Raw genomic sequence first — 21,444 nt, forward strand, 5'->3', positions numbered from 1 at the left:
CCCCAAGACCACGGCCGTCCTTTCTCGGAACCTCGGAGAACATACCTATATTCTCACCGTATCCCTTAATTCTTTTATTGTTCAAAAAAATATCTACAGCTGGGCACTGACCACTGGTAGGATCTTGGTCTCCCTCCATGGCTCCTAATCTGAGGTTCTGACCCAGTCAGTGTGGAGCTGGAGGAACACAGCAGACCAGGCAGCATCAGAGGAGCAGGAAAGATGACGTTTCTGGTCGGGAGCAGGATCCCGACCCAAAACGTCAACTTTCCTGCTCCTCTGATGCTGCCTGGTCTGCTGTGTACCTCTAACTCCACACTTGTTATCTCTGACTCCAGCGCGGGCTGTTTGACAGCTGGGCACTGACCACTGGTAGGATCTTGGTCTCCCTCCATGGCTCCTAATCTGAGGTTCTGACCCAGTGCCCCATTAACTAACTGGGCAGTTAATAAGAACATAAGAACTAGGAGCAGGAGTAGGCCGTCCAGCCCTTTGAGCCTGCTCCGCCATTCAATAAGATCATGGCTGATCTTTTCATGGACTCAGATCCATTTACCCACGTTCTCACCGTATCCCTTAATTCCTTTATTGTTCAAAAAAATATCTACCTTATCTTTAAAAACGTTTACTGAAGTAGCTTCAACTACTTCACTGGGCAAGGAATTCCATAGATTAACAACCCTCTGGGTGAAGAAGTTCCTTCTCAATTCCGTCCTAAATCTGTTCCCTCTAATCTTGAGGCTATGCCCTCTTGTCCTAGCTTCACCTGCCAGTGGAAACATCCTCTCTACTTCTATCTTATCTATTCCCTTCATAATTTTATATGTTTCTATAAGATCCCCCCTCAATCTTCTGAATTCCAATGAATATAATCCCAATCTACTCAGTCTCTCCTCATAAGCCAACCCCCTCAACTCCGGAATCAACCTAGTGAACCTCCTTTGCACCCCCTCCAGTGCCAGTACATCCTTTCTCAACTAAGGAGACCAAAACTGCACACAGTATTCCAGGTGTGGCCTCACCAGCACCTTGTACAGCTGCAACATAACCTCTCTGCTTTTTATTTCAATCCCTTTAGCAATGAAGGACAAAATTCCATTTGCCTTCCTAATTACTTGTTGTACCTGCAGACCTACCTTTTGTGATTCATGCACAAGGACACCCAGGTCCCTCTGTATAGCAGCATGCTGCAACTTTTTACCATTCAAGTAATAATTCTTTTTACTATTACTCCTATCAAAATGTATGACTTCACATTTATTTACATTGTATTCCATCTGCCAGACCTTTGCCCACTCACTCAATGTATCTATGTTCCTCTGCAAAGTTTTACAGTCTTCTGCACATATTGCTCTGCCACTCATCTTAGTGTCATCTGCAAACTTTGACACCCTACACGTGGTCCCCAACTCCAAATCATCTATATAAATTGTAAATAATTGCGGTCCCAACACCGATCCCTGAGGCGCACCACTAGTCACTGGCTGCCAGCTAGAATAGCACTCATTTATCCCCACTCTTTGCTTCCTGTTAGTCAACCAATCCTCTATCTATGCTAATACTTTACCCCTAACGCCATGCATCCTTATGCAGTAGCCTCTTGTGCGGCACCTTGTCGAAGGCCTTTTGGAAATCTAGGTACACCACATCCACTGGGTCCCCATTGTCCACCTTGCTCGTAATGCCTTCATAGAATTCCAAAAGCTTTGTCAAGCATGACCTGCCCTTCATGAACCCATGCTGCGTCTGCCCAAGGGACAATTTCTATCAAGATGCCTTGCTATTTCTTCCTTGATAATAGACTCAAGCATCTTCCCCACTACAGAGGTTAGGCTAACCGGTCTATCATTCCCCATCTTTTGTCTACTTCCCTTTTTAAACAGTGGCATCACATTTGCTGTTTCCCAATCTGCTGGGACTGCCCCAGAGTCCAGCGAATTTTGGAAAATTACCGCCAGTGCACCTGCTATTTCTCCCGCCATCTCTTTTAGTACCCTGGGATGCATTCCTTAAAGCCAGGAGACTTATCAATCCTTAGCTCCATTAGCTTGCCCAACACTACCTCTTCTGTAATTTGTGATTGTTTCCAGGTCCTCACCTACCTTCGTCTCTTTGTCAATTACTGGCATGTTATTAGTGTCCTCCACTGTGAAGACCGATACAAAATACCTGTTCAATGCCTCGGCCATTTCATCATATCCTATAACTAAACTCCCCTTCTCATCCTCTAAAGGGCCAACGTTTACTTTAGCCACTCTTTTTCGTTTTATATATTTATAGAAACTTTTGCTATCTCTCTTTATATTCTGTGCTAGTTTTTTCTCATGTTCTATCTTACTTTTCTTTATAGCTCTTTTTGTGGCTTTCTGTTGACCTTTAAAGTTTTCCCAATCTTCTAGTTTCATGCTGTTTTTGGCCACTTTGTATGCCTTCTCTTTCAATTTGATAGCCTCCCTTATTTCTTTAGACACCCATGGCAGATTACCCCTTTTCTTCCAGTTCTTCCTTTTCACTGGAATATACTTTTGCTGAGCACTTTGAAAAATTGCTTTGAAAGTCCTCCACTGCTCGTCAACTGTCCCACCATAAAATCTTTGTTCCCAGTCTACTTTAGCCAAGTCCTCCCTCATTCTATTGTGTTCCCCTTGTTCAAGCACAGGACCCTGGTATTGGATTTTATCTTCACACTCTCCATCCGTATTCTAAATTCAACTGTACTGTGATCACTCCTTCCAAGAGGATCCCTAACTATGAGGTCATTAATTATTCCTGTCTCATTACACAGGACCAGATCTAGGATAGCTTGTTCCCTCGTCGATTCCATTGCATACTGATCAAGAAAGCTATCACGGATACACTCAACAAACTCCTTCTCAAGGCTATCCTGACCGAGCTGGTTCGACCAATCTACATGTAGATTAAAATCCCCCATGATAATTGCCGTACCATTTTTACAGGTATTAGTTATTTCTTTGTTTATTGCCCGCCCCAATGTAATGTTATTATTTGGTGGCCTATAGACTACGCCTATCAGTGACTTTTTCCTCTTAGAATTTCTAATTTCCACCCAAATGGATTCAACCTCATTCTCCATAGAACCTATATCATCTCTCAGCACCGCCCTGATGTCGTCCTTGAATATCAGAGCTACACCACCTCCCTTACCTTCCTGTCTGTTCTTCCAAATAGTCTGGTACCCTTGGATATTTAACTCCCAGTCGTGACCATCCTGTAACCATGTCTCCATAATGGCTACCAAATCATATTCATTCGCGATGATTTGTGCCGTTAACTCAGCAACCTTGTTACGAATGCTACGAGCATTCAGGTAAAGTGCCTTTATGCTGACTTTCTTACCCTCATGATTTCCAACATCTCTAATAATATCTCCTGAGTTATCCTTCCTTTTTGCTTCTTTCATAGTCTGCCTTGAACTTAAACCCTCCTGCACACATGCTAACCTGCTGCTTACCTTTTTATTTACCATTATACTCCTGTCGTTTTCCCTTTCCCTTCCCCCCAACTCACTAGTTTAAAGTCCTAGTGACCACCCTATTTATCCTTTTCGCTAGAACACTGGTTCCAGATCGGTTCAGGTGGAGACCGTCCCATCGGTACAGATCCCTCCAGTTCCAAAACTGATGCCAATGCCCCATGAAATGGAACGCCTCTTTCCCACACCACTCCCTTAGCCATGTGTTTACTTCCCTAATTTTCTTATCCCTAAGCCAATTTGCACGTGGCTCAGGCAGTAATCTGGAGATTATGACCCTCGAGGACCTGTTCCTTAATTTCGTTCCTAGTGCTTGATAATCCCCAAACAGGTCCTCCATCCTCGCCTTGCCTATGTTAGTCCCAACGTAGACCACAACAACTGGATCCTCCCCCTCCCGCTCCAATATCCTTTCCAGCCGGTCAGAGATGTCCTGCACCCTGGCACCAGGCAGGCAACACACCATGCGGGACTCCCGATCCAGCTTGCAAAGGATACTATCTATCCCCCTAACTATAGAATCCCCTATAACTACCACTTGTCTTTCTGCTCCCCCCTCTTGAATGGTGTTCTGCACCATGGTGCCATGGTGAGCTGGCTCATCCTCCCCGCAGCCCTTTTCCTCATCCACACAGGGAGCAAGTATCTCGCACTTGTTGGATAAGGTCAAAAGCTGACGCTCCTCCACTCCTGAACTCAGGATCCCCCTACCTGCCTCACTTGCAGTCACACCCTGTTGTCCCTGATCACTAACTGAATTTGAATTACTTAATCTACCAGGTGTGACTGCCTCCTGAAACAAAGCGTCCAGGTAACTCTCCCCCTCCCGGATGTGCTGCAGTGTTTGAAGCTCAGATTCCAGTTCTTGTTATCTCTACGTTTTTAGGTTGTTCTGGTTGGGGTGTTTTGATTTAATAGATTTAAATTCAGTAGTCGTACCCAAGAGTAGTTCTGATGAGCTTGTATATTTTCTTATTAAAACAGATATGATGTTATACAATGATTAATGTGGGTACTCAGTTTCGGGACTGGATCCACCTTCACCAAGCTGACTCTGCAATCGCTGCGCCCCCCAGCGGTGGAAATTGGACAGTCAGCTCCGCCCAAACCCGGCCGTAACTCGGTGAAAGTGAAACTCGGGCGGAGTGGAAGCTGCTGGTTCGTGTTGTCGGGGTTTCCAACGAGAGAAGCGCGGGGTCGGGACACACAGAGAGAGGGGGGCCATGGGCTCGGTGAGGAGCTCGCTGCCGCCTCTGGTCCCGGTGTTAGTGCTGCTGACCCTGGTACCGCACTCAGGTAAAGGTCGGGGATAGGGGGAGCGGCCATTCGGCCGGCTTCAGGAATGCTGGGCGCAAAAGTTCAAGCTTTGTACTTTGTCCGTGCACTTTCCCCAGGTGTAAAATAGGAGATGGGCATTTCCTATCCAAGGCCTCTATTTAATATGTTTTGTTTTGAAATTGGCTAAGTAAAGCCTAAATTCTTCGTCGAGCTGGAGAAACTCAGAAATTCACCATCTGGAGAGAGAAAACAGAATTAATGTTTCGGGGCCAGTGACTTTCAGCACTTCTGCGCTTTTTAAAATACAATTGTACCTATTTTACTTTTACTTTCGTTACGGAAATGACATTAGTTTGAATAACGTGTTTCAAAAACATATGATATAACACGGTGTAGAGCTGGATGAACACAGCAGGCCAAGTAGCATCAGAAGAGCAGGAAAGCTGAGGTTTCAGAAAAAGGGTCTAGACGCAAAACGTCAGCCTTCCTGCTCCTCTGATGCTGCTTGGCCTGCTGTGTTCATCCAGCTCTACACCTTGTTATCTCAGATTCTTCAGCGTCTGCAGTTCCTACTATCCCTTTCAAAAATATATGTCGTTATTCTGCCATGCACGGGCTGTTTGACAGCTGGCCGCTGGGCGCTGATCACTGGTAGGATCTTGGTTTCACTCCATAGCTCCTGATCTGAGGTTCTGACCCAGTGCCCCATCAACTACCTGGGCACAGCCTGCTTTAATACGGGGTTGTGGAATCATACTGTACATTAGAGGTCCATGGAGTCTGTACCAAAGAAAGACTACTCTAAGTCTACACTAGACCCCCAAACCATCACTTGGCCCCCAGCCTTCAACGTTATGACATTTCAAGAGCTCATCCATGTACCTTTTAAAGACTTTTGAGGTTTCCCAACTCAACTACCTTCCCGTGCAGTGCATTCCAGATTTCCACCACTCTCCGGGTGAGAGAAAATACCTCCAAACTCCCTCTAAGCCTCCTGTTTGTCACCTTAAATTCACACCTCCTTATTATTGACTGTTTAACTAAGGGCAATGGCTGCTTTCTGTTCACCCTGTCCTTGTCCCGCATAATCTTACATATCTCGCTTAGGTCTCCTTTCAGCCTTCCCTGTAGCAATGGTAATAACCTGAGTTCCTGAAGCCTCTCTCCTTAGCTAAACATCATGAAAATGCAAGGCAACCAATTTAATGAGCTGTGTGAATATCTTACGTCTATTGCTTGCTTTCTTTTAATTTTCTCTTCAAACAATGTATTCACTGCTTGTGGAAGCCCCCAGTTTCGACGGGCAAATACTATGTTGATAACGTTACAATTTCCAGCAGGTAAAATTTTCACTAAGCGCTGCTTTGTCACTAAGTACTTTTTTTGGAACACAGACGGAAATAGGGAAAGCAGCTACCCTTCATAGCTAAGCACCTAGCATCTTTGTGCTGATTAGGAAATGTTTGTTGCCAATATTCTCTTCTCAAAATGGCTATAAAAGTCGTGACATCTGTCCAACTTTGCCTCTGGAGATATTTGAGGAGTTATCCTTGGTCTAACCTTATTTTCAACTATATGGTGCCTAGGTGATATATAATGAAGACATACTATCTTTGTCTACTTGTACACCAATCACACCCAGCTTGACACCACCACCACTTTTCTTCAAACTCTGCCACTTTCTCTCTCAGCTTGCTTGTCTGACATCCAGTTCAATCAAAAACAGGTTGAAATTTCTTTAAATTGAAAATCACTAAGCCATGCCCTCACTGCAGTATAGGCACCTTTATCTTAGTTGAATTCTCTCAGTTTCAGCCATCCTATTTACAATTGCAATGTCTTGTTTGATCCCAAGTTGGAATTCTGACCTCGTTTTCTCTTCATGCCAAAGACCGTCTACTTCCACGTTTTTATCTATACCTTTGTTTTAAATGTTATTCTTGACATATGGGCATATCTGGCTAGGCTAGAATTATTTGCCTATCTCTAAATGCCCAGAGGGCACTTGAGAGTTGCTCTGGGTCTGGAGTTGCATGTTGGCCAGAGCAGGTAAAAACAGCAGCATCCTTCCTTAAATGACGTTAATGAGCCAGTGTGTTTTTTCACAATTATCAGCAGTGGTTGCATTTTATTGTAGAGCTATTTTTTAATTCCTCCTTCTATTGAATTCAGATTGGACCATCTGCACTGATGGAAGTTGAACCCTTTTACTCAGATAAAAACTAAAAGAACTGCAGATGCTGTAAATCAAAAACAAAGTTGCTGGAAAAGCTCAGCAGGTCTGGCAGCATCTGTGAAGGAGAAAACAGCGTTAACGTCTCGGGTCCGGTGACAAATAGTTCTAGGCAAATAATTCTAGCCTAGCCAGATATGCCCATATCTCGGTTTTGAGTTACTAGTCCAGTGACATTAGAATACACACTTGGGCCTCATTTGTTTTATGAAGACCCTCATACAATCTTTTGACATCATCTAGGCTCCTGTTTTGTCTGAGCATTGAACTTTTAGTGTTTTCTTTTTCTGCAATGCTTGGTGCATTATTGTTGTCGAAGGTGTTCTACAAATGCAGGATGTTGATGGAATTGTTGAAATGACAGTAATCCTTCAGTTGATTCAGGACTTAATGTTCAAGATACATATTGTTCTGATAGCATCATTATCAAAATAATTGGGCTGCTGGGTGAATTATCTATACTGATAATTTTGATCTTGATTGTTGCAGAACAAGGTGACCTAATTGTGTCGATGAATTCAGGAATTGTGAAAGCCACCGTAAATAAAGATGTTGTTCTGGAGTGCCGAGTTTCTGACTACAGAAGAGAAATTGACCTTAAAAACATGGGAGTCCAGTGGTTCTACCAAAAATCAGGCTCTCTAGATACACAGAAAAGAGAGGTTTATCAATTCATTGCTGGCAAACATATACCATACAGAAAAGGAGCCACAATTATTGAGGATCATTTGAAGAAAGGAATAGCTTCCCTTTTTCTTCCAAATGTGCAACTCTCTGAAGCGGGAGATTACACTTGTGTTGTTTTTATAACCCCAGACAATGGAAGTGGAAAGTCATCAATGACTGTTTCAGGTAAGAGTCACTACCTGATTCTTATTGTCTGCTGAATTGTGACTGCATTAAATTTAAAATGGGTCAGCTGAAAATAGTTAATGATACCATCTGCACACAACTATGAGCAATCTATTGCAGTGCTGTCCATTGCACTTGCCACATGTAGCAAATCGGCCACAGTCAGGGCATATTAATGCTGTTGGGTTTTGTTTTGAGCCATGCAATATTGAACTTTGACAAAGTTGTAGCTGTAGGTGTGAGTATGCTTAATGCTTGCTAGACCACAATGTGTCATCTGCCCCCAGTTGAGCAAAGAAGGAATTCACTTTGCTGCTGCTTGACAGGCATTAGATATTGGTTAGACTGTGTTGCTATTAGGCAGAAGTCCCATGCCAGTCAGGCCATGATATGCTTATCAGAACATTAAGTTATTGGTCTCTCGTGACCGGGAAGCTGAAGGACCACTTGCTCAATGAAACAAGTCATTAGTTACCTTCTCTATTCCTGTTCTCTCTCATGCCTCTAGATGATGCACTATGAAAGAAGGGCAGTCAATCAACACAAATATGTTTGTTCTCAAAATTGATCTTGGAGAAGTTTGTGACATAGGAGATGTGAACTGAAAACTTTGTCAGTTAGCAAGTAGTTGGCTTTTTCAAAACAGTTAAGATATATGAATTACAGACAGCACAGCACGGCTAGCTATAAGGCTAGAAATGTGCAATTTTGACAGCTGGAGCAACACTTGTGTGTTCAGCCTTCGTCTTGATTGCAGGAGGTTTTCGATGAGATAAAAATACAGCATTGCAAAGGGGCAGGTGACAGCACAACCAAAGCATGTATTAGAACAGAACCCAGTACATCGATACTTTTCAATTCTAGTGGGCCACCATGTCTCCTAAAATATTAATTTTAATAAAGCATAGTTATCTCTTGAAAATCTTACTTTTTGGAACAAACTGGAGTATCCAAAACAGAATACATCAGTCAACAGCCTGTCACTAACCTTTGAGAACAGACAGACCAGTGACAAAGTTGTATGGGACCATGAAGCAACAGGAATAAAAGGAGCAGTGAGAGAGGACAGCTGTGAGGAAAGGATATTTTGAACACCAGACATTTCAATCTGTGCAATCATCACATAACCAGAGGATGTGAACGGGTGAATACTTACGTCAAATATTAAACATCTGATATATTGTTATTTGCAGCCCTGCCAAAGGTAAGCTTATCTTCAACTGCAATCACAATTGAACATGGTACGGAGAAATCAGTGAAATGTGACAGTGTTGATTTTTATCCTGTCTCAATTGAGATGGGCTGGATACAGAAAACTAAAAACGAGGAACAAATGCTTTCAAAACACATCTGCACAGGATCCCCAGTTCAACATGAAAATGGAACCTACAGCGTTTCCAGCCGACTGAGGTTGAGACCAACCCTTGAAGACAGTGGCAATATTTATATCTGCTATGTAAAACACCCATCACTTAATAAGGATTTAAAACTGGAAGCCCAACTGACTGTCAAAGGTATGTTTTATGTTTTCGTGAACTTGTACCTGAAGTCTGGTTTATGTTAGAAAATGCAGCTACAAAAAGAACACTGAAATTTTACTCTTATTACACATGAAGGTTTAACGTAGTCATTTGAAATTCTTCTGTGGTTTACGATTAGTGGCATTGATGAAATAGGCAAAGGGGAATTTTGAACTGAATCGTATTTGTGCTTAAATTTCAAATTGTGGATTTATTTGGTCCATTTTTAAACTGAAACTTCAGTGCCCCTGTTTTGGTAATAACTTGAAATTTACATTAACTAAATAAACCCTATTGAAAGTTGTGCTTATGGTGTTTGATGGCTGTATCAAGTTTGATTTAAAGTTTTCCACAATTAACAGCTTTCCAAAACTGAGTTTCAAGTTTGGCATTTCAACAATGCTTGAACAAAATATTTGATGATAGCTATAGCCTATCAAGCTTTCTGAAAAAACTTGAAAGAAAAATATCACCAGAACAGCCCTGAGTGGTTCAGTAATTCCTATTGTACAAGATGTGTTGCCTTTCCACAAGTTTGACACTCGACAATTTTGAAAAGCGCTATTGTAGTGGTAAAGCATTTAAAATAATTTACATGTCATGAGATTTTCTATTTTTTAGCTACATGAAAAGAAATTGCCATTTGCTTGGTTAAACGTTTCACTTCCCTTTTTAAACTTGCCCTATATCCCTACATAAGTACATAACTTCTGTTGGCTTTCCAAATAGTCAGGAGCAATTGTAGCAATGGGCCATATTTTGCTTAGAAGGAAAAGGGAGCTTTTGCTGACAAGTGTAAATTAACCAGCGACTTGTAGCAAAGAAGTTACATCCTGTGAACTGAGAACCAATACAAGTTGCTAGTTGATTTTTTTTTCGAGCTGTGTGATTAGTTTTGTAAAAATGCTAACCTTCTCATGATTTCCATGAATTTGCTGTGCTTGTATACTAATTATCTGTTAAATTTACCACAGAAAGTTAATTCTAATAATCAGCATAAGTAGCTTTTAACAGTAAGATTATTGTTAAGGACTGGCAATCAAGCTGTCTGTCCTAGTAAGTGGGCACTCATAAGTGTGATCTCTCATTCTTCCTGATTGTGAATAGTTATTTTAGGTTGTTTTTAAAATTTTAAATCTTAATGTTTTTGCCTTTGTTTTTCTATCTTTTCAGATGCTTTAGTATCATAGAGTCATGGAGTCATACAGCATGGAAACAGGCCCTTTGGCCCAAACTGGTCCATGCTGACCATGGTGCCCACTCAGCTAGTTCCAATTGCCCGCATTTGGTCCATGTACCTATCTAAATACTTTTTAAATGTTGCTATTGTACCTGGCTCAACCACTTTCTCTGGCAGCCCATTCTATGTACGCACCACTCTCTGCATGAAGAAGTTGCTCCTCAGGCCCTTCTTAAGTCTTTCCCCTCTCACCTTAAACCTATACCCTCTAGTTGAAAAAGACTATATGCGTTCATCCTATCTGTGCCCCTCATTCTCCTATGTTCCAAGGAATAAAGTCCTATCCTGGCCAACTTCTCCCTGCAACTCAGGCCTACTAGTCTTGGTAACATCCTTGTAAATCTTTTTGCACTTTCAAGTTTAACTATGTCTTTCCTATAACAGGGAGACCAAAACTGTACACAATACTCCAAGTGCGGCCTCACCAACAACTTACACAACTGTAACATAACGTCCCAACTCCCACATTCGGTGCTTTGACCGACAAAGGCCAGCATGCTAAATGCCTTCTTCACCATCCTGTCCACCTGTGACGCCACTTTCAACAAACTATGTACCTGTACTCCTAGACCCTTCTGTTCCACAACACTCCTCAGGATCTACAGGATTTACTGTATAAGTCCTACCTTTCTGTATCAAATCCTTCTTCCTTAACTTGATTTGACATTCAATTAACCCAGGCTATTTCATGTTCCTTCCTTGTCCTTTCTCACTTTGTTCTCAATCCTTGATTCTCATTGTTTAGAGAAATAAGGTGTTTGTTCTGCTTTGGACTAATATCCCAGTTACTCTTTCTTTGCAGCATTGTTTTCTGATCATACCTCAGCAAACTTGTCTTTAAAATGCTTTAAAATTCCCCACAGCAGCAAAATCTGGTCCCATACCTTTTAGAACTTGGTCAATATTGCCAGTATACCATCTAAACTGGGACAACACCTTGCTGTTAATCACTTGTTCATTTTCATCATAATGTTACTGCAAACATTGATTAACGTCTTGCTTCCTCTCTGCCTTTGTTCAGTCTTCCCTCATGTTTCAACAGCAGCCATCTATTCAGCCTTTCTTCTTTGCCTTTTTTTTGCTTAATTACTCCAGTTGCTTCAGTTCAGGGCTGCAGTGTCTTTGTTTCCAAAGTCTGTACTTATCAATCTTTCTCCCTCTAATTCTGATTAACAGCCCTTTTAGATTTTTGAACTTCTACTCTTGATCTAACTCAATCTTTGTATCCTTCCAACTGGCTGAGTATCCTCTGCCACACATGTTTCAAAAGCTGTTATCTTCCTCTCATCTTCTTTCTTCAGAATCAACCTTTCATATCCCTTAGAGTGCAATGTTTTGCACTATTGACTGCAGGGTCTTTTTCAGCATCATGTTGATGCATTTGGTTTAAGATATTACTTATGTAATTTTGTCATGCTTCTAACTATAGCTAATGTAACCTGGATTTCGTTCTTGGTTGTAACTTAGATGTTCATCATCAAGCCAAGGTGGTTGAAATCGGCATTGTTAATATTTTTATATTGATTCTGGATTATCTCAAACAATCCAGGATTCCTAACTAGATTTGTTGTTTGTTTGTTCATTCATTTAACTATTAAGTAACCTCAAAACATCCTTCCACAAGAACTTGAGCTTCATCTCTCGATATCCCAACAAAACTAATTTCAACTTTGACCTGACTAATTAAATATTTTTCAGTCACTTCATTTCCAGAGTTGATTTGTGACTTTTTTTTTCCTCTTGTGTTACTCTTTCTTCTTCCTTTTCCATGTGAACCCATGCTGCCTGCCTCTTGTCCTCAAGATCATTTTGGAAATATTGCTGACACACCCAAGCCTATGGAATAGGACTAAAAGTTGACCATATTAACCTGTTGAGCCTGTTCCATCAATAGGATAATGGCTGATCTCTAGCTTCAACTGCACTTTCACACCTCTAACTCCTTGAATTGTTACAGTGCAGAAGGCAGTCATTTGACCCATTATGCCAACACCTGCCCTCTGAACATTTAATGCCAATCCTTTTGCAGTTCCTCATAACTGTGTGCACTGTTTCTACTGTTGGTGCCATGGCTTGGTTGACTAAAGTGCCAGTCCAATAAACAGTGATCCTGGATTCGCATTCCAGCAATGCCTGCACTTCACTCATCGTTTTGGGTTTAGGTTAGCTCATTTGGCTGGATGGCAGGTTTGCCACACAGTGATGTAAACAGCATGGTTTCAATTCCCACAGCGTGTAAGGTTACCATTGAAGGATTCTCCTTCTCAATCTCTCCCTTTGCCTGAGGTGTGGTGTGCTTCTGGTAAAACTACCATCAGTTGTTTCTTTCTTGAATGAGAGAGCAGCCCTATGGTTATTTTACCTTGTTACTTTTTACTTTTATTTAAATAACCATCTAATACCACCTTGAACGTCTCAATTGAACCTGACTTCATCACACTTTCGGCAGAGCATTTCAAACCTTCACGACTCACTTGTGAACAAGTTTCTTCTCATTTTGAATTTGCTTCTTTTGCAGAAGCCTTACAAACAGTTCCCTCTGGTTCTGAATCCTTTTACAAAGTGAGGACAGTTTCTCCCTATCCACTCTAGACCCCTCAAGATTTGAAAACTTTTTTCAACTCTCCTCCGTCTAAGGAAAACAGTCCTAAATATTCCAATCATTAGGAAGTTTCTCATTCTGGAACGTTTTCATAAGTCTCTTCTATGCACTGTCTAGTGCAATCACATCTGTCCTATAGTGTGGTGTCCAGAACCGTACACAGTGCTGCAGCAGAGGTCCAACTTGTGTCCTTTATATGTTCAGCACAATATCCCTCCTGTTATGCGTTATGACCCTGTAATGAAGCCTAGAAAACTGTATGCCTTATTAACAGCTGTCATGATCTGTCCTGGCATCTTTTAATGACTTGTGTGTATATATACACACCAAGGTCTCTCTTCTCCTGCACACCCTTTAGAATCATATCCTTGGTTTTGCACTGTCCCTCCATGTTCTTTGTACCAAAAAGCGTCAACTCTCTCTTCTCTGTATTCAACATCATCGGCTGCCTGTTGTCCACTGCAGCAACTATCAATGAATGGCCTTTAGAAGTTCTGCACTGCCCTTCTTTACATCAACATCTAGGAACCGTGAGGAGACAGAAATTATTTATGTATAGGAAAAGCAAAGGCTCCAGTTATTATTGTCTGCAATTATTATCCTTTTTCTTTCTCCAATTTTCTCAGGAACTCCACTACACAACTTCCTCAAGCCCAAAAATATCCATTAACCATTTCCTATCCCTCACCCAATTCTTGCTACTGTCCCTTTAACTCCATGACTTACAACTTGCTTTGCAAGTTTGCTGATAGCACTGTATTGAAAGAATTTTGCAAATCCATGTACTTCACATCAACAGCCTTGCTCTCGTCAACCCTTGATGTTATCTCTTCAAAAACACTACACGTTAGTTAGATATGACCTTCCTTGAATAAATCCATGCTAACCCTTCCAAATTAATCCACAATTTTCATTTTTGCCTATTAATCTTATCCCGAATAATTTCTCTCAAGATTCCCCCACCACTACAGATAAATCAGATGGTCTGTAATTGTTATGTCGATTACTCAAAAAAAATTTTGGAACAAGGGCACAATGTTTCCTGAATCCAGGCAAGCTTGAAAGATTATTGCCAGTACCTCTGCAATTTCTACTTTCACTTCCTTATCTTCAGATACAGCTCATCTGATCCCAATGCCTCATGAACTTTATGTAGTGAAAACTTAGTTAATACCTCCTGATTGATTGTAAGCCCTTCTAGATTGAGTTTCCTCCTGTGTCACAATGGCATAGGTAGCAACCACCTCAGTGATAGATGCAGTGTGTTCATCTAACACCTCAGCTATGCCTTTAGCCTCTGTCTAAATCCCCTTTTTGATTCCTAATCAGCCCTGCTTCTCCTTTCGTCACCAATTTACTGTTGATGTTCTTATGGAAGACTTTTTGGTATTTTATTTTGTTAGCTGCCTGCTTTTTTGTTAATTATTATCTCTCTTTGCTCTTATTTGCCTCTTCACCTCCCTTTTGAACGATTTGTATTTGGCTTGGTTCTCAATTGCATTTACTACCTTACGTACATCATGATTTTTCTTCTATCTCATCTAGGGAGCTCTAGATTTGTTTGTCTTAGCTTTTTTACCATTTTGAGTGGATTTATCCTGACTGTGTTCAAACCATCTCCCTTTTGAAGATAGCCCATCGATCAGTTGGTGTTTATCCCACCAGTCGATGGTTCCAGTCTATTCAGCCCAACTGTGCCAGTTGGTTATTCTTGCTCTGGATGATCAGTGTCATTTTCTACCATTATCCTAAACCTTGTGATACAAGATCACTGTCCACTAAATGTTCCTCCACTGTCACATGAGAATCAGGTGGGCTAAGTAGATCAAGAAATAGGTCTAGCAGTACCTTGTTTCTTGTTGGATTGAACACAGACTATGGTAAGAAATTCTCCTGAACGCAATCTAGCAACGGTTGCTCCTTCCTGACCTTTCAAGTACCATTATCTCCTATCCCATAAATTAAATAAGGAGATATCTCATATATGAATAATTAAAGTCCCTCTTTATAACTGCTCACTGTTAGCATCTCTTTGTCATTTCCCTGCAGATATGTTCCTCTGTATCTTTCCCACTAGTTGATGGTTTGAAGTCTGCGCTAAGTAATGCAAATGCACCCTTTTTATTCCTAAGCTCTCACCAAATCATTTCTGTCCCTAACCTCTGAAAAAATCCTCTTTCTCTAGTATTGCAATCTTCTTCTTAACCTGAAACACCACCCCTCCCTTTATTTCCTTTCTTATATTTATGGACACCTTGTAACCAGGAATATTTAACACTTATACCTGCTCTTCCTTGACACAGGTATCTGTCCTTATAGAGACATCGTAATTCAATGTGGCAATCTGTAGCTATAACTCTCCAATTTTAATGATGTTCTGTGAATTCACATCCGTGCAGTCTAATTCTGATTTTAGACTTCATTACTTACACCCTTATTCCGACTTCATTTATTAACTTATTTTTCTCTACTTCTGCACTAGCAGCCTCTCTTTGGCATTTTATGTTCCTTGATATTACTTTCTGCCTTCTGTTTCCATGTCCTACTGAATTCTTTTAAACCTTTCCTAACCACACCAGTAAAATGCCCTGCGTTCTGTCAGGGGTGGGCTATATGGCTTGCACAGGCACCATCTTTCAAGAGTCAGTCCTGGCGTTCCAGGAATCTAAAGCTCTCCTTCCTTCATGAGCTTTCCAGTCAAGATGCATCTGCCTATTTCTACTCATTTGGCACTGAGAATAATCTGGTGATCACTATTTTAGAAGTCTGCTTACTATTTTTCTCCATAACTCGCTCAATTTTGATTGCAGACCTCATCCCCCTTCCTGCCTTTGTTGTTAATACTAATTTGGATCACAACCTCTGGCTGTTCATCCTCTCCAAGAAGAACATCATGCAGTTGTTCAGTGACATCATTGTTCCTCTTACTAGACAGGCAACATATCCACCTGGACTCAAGTTGATGGTGCCTCTATTTATAAACTCCAGGATCTTATAAGTTGCCTTAACAATTTCAACTTGCCTAGCCACCTGCAGAGAATTATACATTTGAATCCTGAGGTCCCTCTGCTCGTATACTCCCCTCTGAGTTGTCCTGTTGAGCCTGCATTGTCTGTCCGTGTTCTTCTATAAAAAATGCATTACCTCACATTTCTCTGCATTGAAATTCAACTGTCAGGTGTTTGTCCATTTGACCAACTTGCCAATTTGTTGGATTTAAGCCCCTGAAATCTCTTCTCTCCTCTGTTCTGAGGAAGTGTCACTAGACCCAAAACGTGGACTCTGATTTCTCTTCGCAGATGCTGTTGTTCTCTTTGAGGGCGGCACGGTGACCCAGCGGTTAGCACTGCTGCCTCACAGCACCAGGGACTCTGGTTCGATTCAACCCTTGGGTGACTGTCTGTGTGGAGTTTGCACATTCTCCCCGTGTCTGTGCCGGTTTCCCCTGGGTGCTCCGGTTTCCTCCCACAGTCCAAGGATGTGCAGTCTAGGTAGATTGGCCATGCTAAATTGCCCGTAGTGTTCAGGGATGTGTAGATTAGGTGGGTTATAGGGGGAATGGGTCTGGGTGGGATGCTGTGAGGGTCAGCATGGACTTGTTGGGCTGAAGGGCCTGTCCCCACACTGTAGGGATTCTATGATCTATGCTGCCAGGCCTGCTGAGCTTTTTTCTGTTTTTTTCATTTGTTCATAATCTCTGCCATTTCTTTCTCCATAACTTCTTCTCTCTCTGTTTCTAAGGCACCAACATTTGCATTAGCAATTCTCTTCTTTTTTTTAATGTTGTAAAAGCTGCTGCAGTCTGTTGTTAAATATCTACCTAGTTCACATTCATTTTTTTTTCCCCTTTTTTTAATCAACCTTTTGGTGATGATGCTGAAGAATTTTTATAAATCTTCAAATTCTGGAGTTCATGTAAGTTCAAGAAATGTTGAAAATGCTGACTGACAGTTGCTGGAAATAAACTAATGTTATTTACAACTGTGAAGATGCTAACATGAGATGTTCAGTTTTCTCTATCAAATTACAATGCATTTGTAGTTTTATATACTTTAAACCATTGTTTTGGAATAAGTCTCAATTTTCAGATATTGCTCTATTTTGCTATTCACTGTTAAAACAACTGTTTATTTTACCGACAGAGCCAGAAGTTGTTGTACCAGTAGGGATAATAAATGGATGTGTAATCTTTAGCATATTGGCGTGTACAGCAATTGCAGTCATTGGATTTTTTGTGTATCTGAAGTACCTTAAAAAAGGTAACATATCCTTCAATTCACTTTAAGAGTACAGAATGTGCAAAATATTAGATAATTCTTGCTTTGTAGCATGATGGCTCATCTGTGTTGGAGTTTTTGTTTAGAATGCTTTTCTTGGAACACAGCAGCATCTGACTATATCAGCATTGAAACTAAAATTATACAACAAGCAACATTAGTGCAGTGTATAGAGAAGGAGGCCCGATACCACGGGTTTGCTCATAAAATAAACTTCAGATTTTCAGTAAAACTTTAAGTATTTGTAAATGATCGGTGGATAATAATGTGACAAAGTAATCATTAGATTAAAGTTACCAAATTAAATATTTTTCAAAATAATGCTACTTTGGATTTGTTTATATCTGAACAACTTAGTTTAAAGCTACAAATGTCCAGTAAAGGAGGAAAATTAAATATCTTTACAATGTCATGCACTTCTGTCCTCTGGCTTCAGCATTTGACTCGAGATGAAATAGCTCTGAACTGAGGAGCAAATTAAATGCATGGAAAGAAGCTCAAAAATGACCACTTCTTTGCTACCCTAGTTTTGTATGAACAGTCATGCTGTCACCTCTTTGTTTTCACAACTATCTTACACTTTTTTAAAAATGTATTTTGAGCTCCTGAACTGTTATTCTTTGTTCTGTCTCTGTCAATTCACCATAGCTTTGTCTATCTTTTGTGTGCATAATGTGTTTCTATTTTGTCATCCCTCTCCCTTCTGGGGATTTGTGACTCACATTGTGTTTGTTGTCTGATCTTATGTCTACTGTTCTTTCTCCCCCATACCCCTCTTTTTACCTGATTTCCCTGTAGATCAATCTTTTGCTCGGATAATCTTTCTCATTACATTGTGAAACACTGGCTTCCACCATACGTTACTGATCTCTGCTACTCTGTTTGTTTACTTATTTATATCCTTATGTCCTAAATTTTCTGCTCTTCTGCCTTAATTTTCTATTTGGTAGATGATCTGTCTGTTTGTGTCTCCCTATCTCCCAGAACTTTATTTTAACTTTAAGGAGGCTAATGATTATTTTGGTCAAGACAAATCTATTTCAATGAGAAATGTTATTTAATTTCATTACTATTTATATGTGAACCTACTGTCGTTGATCTTTGTTATTCCAGTAACAGTATTTTATCATAGGATAAATTAATATTGATGTTTTGAGATGACTGACCCTGTGGTAAAGAGTGGATAAATATTCAGGTGTTTCTTTTATAGTTCCTCCAAAAGTTTCTGCTATCAGCCAACCTCCAAGAATTATACATTTCCAAGAGGCTCTCATGAATTGTCAGATTTCCGGATATAAACCTGAGAACATTTCTATTTGTTGGTTGCTACAAAGAAAAAATAGTAGGGAATCAAATGTAATTTATTCATGGAGCTCCACACCTCAGAGCTTACAGGATTCTGGACCACATGAGCAGAAGAAACTAATTTCAGAACATACATCTCAAATTGAAGAAGATAAATCCTTTAATTTTAAGGTGCCGACTGTTAAACACAACAACGATGGTAGCACCAGCATGAATTGTGAAGTTTTGTTCTGGCCTGATATAAATACAGATAATCAAGCTATCCTCCAGGTTCAAGTCCACCATAGTGCTCTCAAAATGCCTATAATTAAGAAGACTTGCCTGAAAGTTGAAGGAAGTAAGTAAATTACAAGTGATGCCAATCAAACATATCCAAAGAAATTTTGTTACAAAGAGGTATGTATGTACACTTGCACACAGAGGATGGTTTGCTTAGTTAGCTAGTTGGCTGGTTTGTGATGCTGAGTGACGCTAACAGTGTAAGTTCAATTCCCACACCAGCTGAGGTCACCATGAAGGTCCAGCCTTCTCAACTCTCTCTTCCCCTCACCACCAGTCATCTCTCTCCAATTGTACCAGCCTCCACCACTGCCTCTGGCAGCTCATTCCATACACACGCCACCCTCTGCGTGAAAATGTTGTCCCTTAAGTCCCTTTTAAATCTTTCCCCTCTCACCTTTAACCTTATGTCCTCTAGTTTTGCATTCCCTTATCCTGGGGGGAAAAATCCTTGTCATTCACCCTATCCGTGCCCCTCATGATTTTTATAAACTGCTATAAGGTCACCCCTCAACCTCTGACATTCCAGGGAAAATAGCCCCCGGCCTATTCAGCCCACCCTCCTCTGCTTCCACTGCCCCAATGCTGTGTATTTCACAACCTTGTTATAGTAGTTGTACAATGAATGAAGCAGGATTGAAAAATTTAGACAGCAGATGTTACATTGTTACACACTGGTGAATAATTCCTTAATCTTGTGCATTTAGACCAGCAGTTGACAACCTTTTTATTAATTGAAGAGTGTTTTTAAAATAAGCATTGGGAGCCTCAAGACTCTAAGAAAAAAACAATGGAGTAAAGACATAAGTATACATTAACAGGAAAATGATTGTTTATTGAGAATCCAAGGATCATTATGCATAGGCTTCAAGCTGCAAAAAAAGTAATTTGCTTTGACTTCTGACAATTGTATGAGTGACCACAGTTACTATTGAATTTCCTGTAATTTCAACCCTGTACATAGTTGGGCAAAAACCTATTTTTGACATCCCTGGAATAGATAGAACAATTATTTTTGCTTTCAAAGTTGCTTCACAGATCTTGATTTTGACCTCCACTTTATCACCTTTTTACCAGAGAATCAGAGCAGCGTGTTTCCTTTCATGTAGAATCCAGACATCCACTTGTTGATTCTAATGTGACAGGCTTTAATAACCTGTTCAATTCATTGTTTTGGCTATGGTAGAAGGAGTAATGGTTACAACAGTAAAACCTGTTCATTGAGCTAAACATTTTGAGTAATTGTGTAGCAGCTATACTACTCAAAGCACAGTGTTGTTTCACATTAAAATTAAGGTATGATTTCTCTGGTTATGCACAAAATAATACTTTTCACTGTGTCTTGGTACATGTGACAACAATAAATCAAATTAATGTTTCTGCAAACTCCTTAGCTATCTCCTTCAGAACCCTGGGTGTAGTCCATCCAACTTGGGTGGTTTATCTGCCTTCAGACCTTCCAGCTTCCCCAGCACCTTCTGCTTAGGAACGGCCACTGCAGTCACTTCTATACCCAGGCTCGTGAAGTTCTGGTACGCTACTGGTGTCTTCCAACATGACAACTGATGCAAAGTCTCTATTGGTTACATTTTTGTATTTTTCCATATTACTGGAAGGTGGAATTGTCTATTATTGAGAACTTTAAGGATCAGTTTATACTTATTACTTGTAAATTTAAAAAAAAACTCTATTTTTGAATGAATTGACAATAAAATAAATAATGACTAAGTGATCAATAGGAACTATATCATAATAAAGATCTTGGCCCACCATCTTTCAAATGATCAGGAACAGCTGTCTCTGCTTGCATTCAACATGATTAAATTATTAGCGGGAATCAGTTATAGAACTATATCATTTTCTAAAGATATTTGTGGACGCCAGGCAACATACATATAGTAATCCTAATTGTAGGCACAGTCCTCACTCCACTCAGGCGTTTACACCTTCTCTGCATTCCTGTACTACTATGATGCTCACAAAATCAAAAGAATTGCATTTTTCAGTACTTGTACTGGTTTGCATGACAATGCTTTATTTTTCAAAGTAGAACAGATGAACATAGAACATAGAACATAGAACATTACAGCGCTGTACAGGCCCTTTGGCCCTCGATGTTGCGCCGACCTGTGAAACCAATCTGAAGCCCATCTAACCTAAACTATTCCATTACCATCCATATGTTTATCCAATGACCATTTAAATGCCCTTAAAGTGGGCGAGTCTACTATTTTTGCAGGCAGGGCATTCCACGCCCTTACTACTCTCTGAGTAAAGAACCTACCTCTGACATCTGTCCTATATCTATCACCCCTCAATTTAATGCTATGTCCCCTCATGCTAGCCATCACCATCCGTGGAAAAA

At 40.5% G+C, this 21,444-nt stretch overlaps 2 protein-coding genes across 2 annotated transcripts in view; both read left to right on the plus strand.

Moving 5' to 3' along the window:
- LOC109934977 overlaps window positions 1-21,444 on the plus strand; it is a 225,473-nt gene that overhangs the window by 149,256 nt on the left and 54,773 nt on the right. The window lies entirely within an intron of this gene.
- Window positions 4,664-21,444, plus strand: part of LOC109934974 — a 37,384-nt gene continuing 20,603 nt past the window's right edge. Inside the window, exons 1-5 of the mRNA XM_020533657.2 lie at window positions 4,664-4,789; window positions 7,494-7,856; window positions 9,050-9,370; window positions 17,361-17,477; window positions 18,706-19,137. Of these exons, the coding sequence (XP_020389246.2) occupies window positions 4,717-4,789; window positions 7,494-7,856; window positions 9,050-9,370; window positions 17,361-17,477; window positions 18,706-19,137 (1,306 nt within the window). The 5' untranslated portion in view covers window positions 4,664-4,716. The remainder of the gene's footprint in view (window positions 4,790-7,493; window positions 7,857-9,049; window positions 9,371-17,360; window positions 17,478-18,705; window positions 19,138-21,444) is intronic.

The sequence above is a fragment of the Rhincodon typus genome, chromosome 17 (genome assembly GCF_021869965.1).
Source record: "Rhincodon typus isolate 14 chromosome 17, sRhiTyp1.1, whole genome shotgun sequence".
Taxonomy (NCBI): Eukaryota; Metazoa; Chordata; class Chondrichthyes; order Orectolobiformes; family Rhincodontidae; genus Rhincodon; species Rhincodon typus.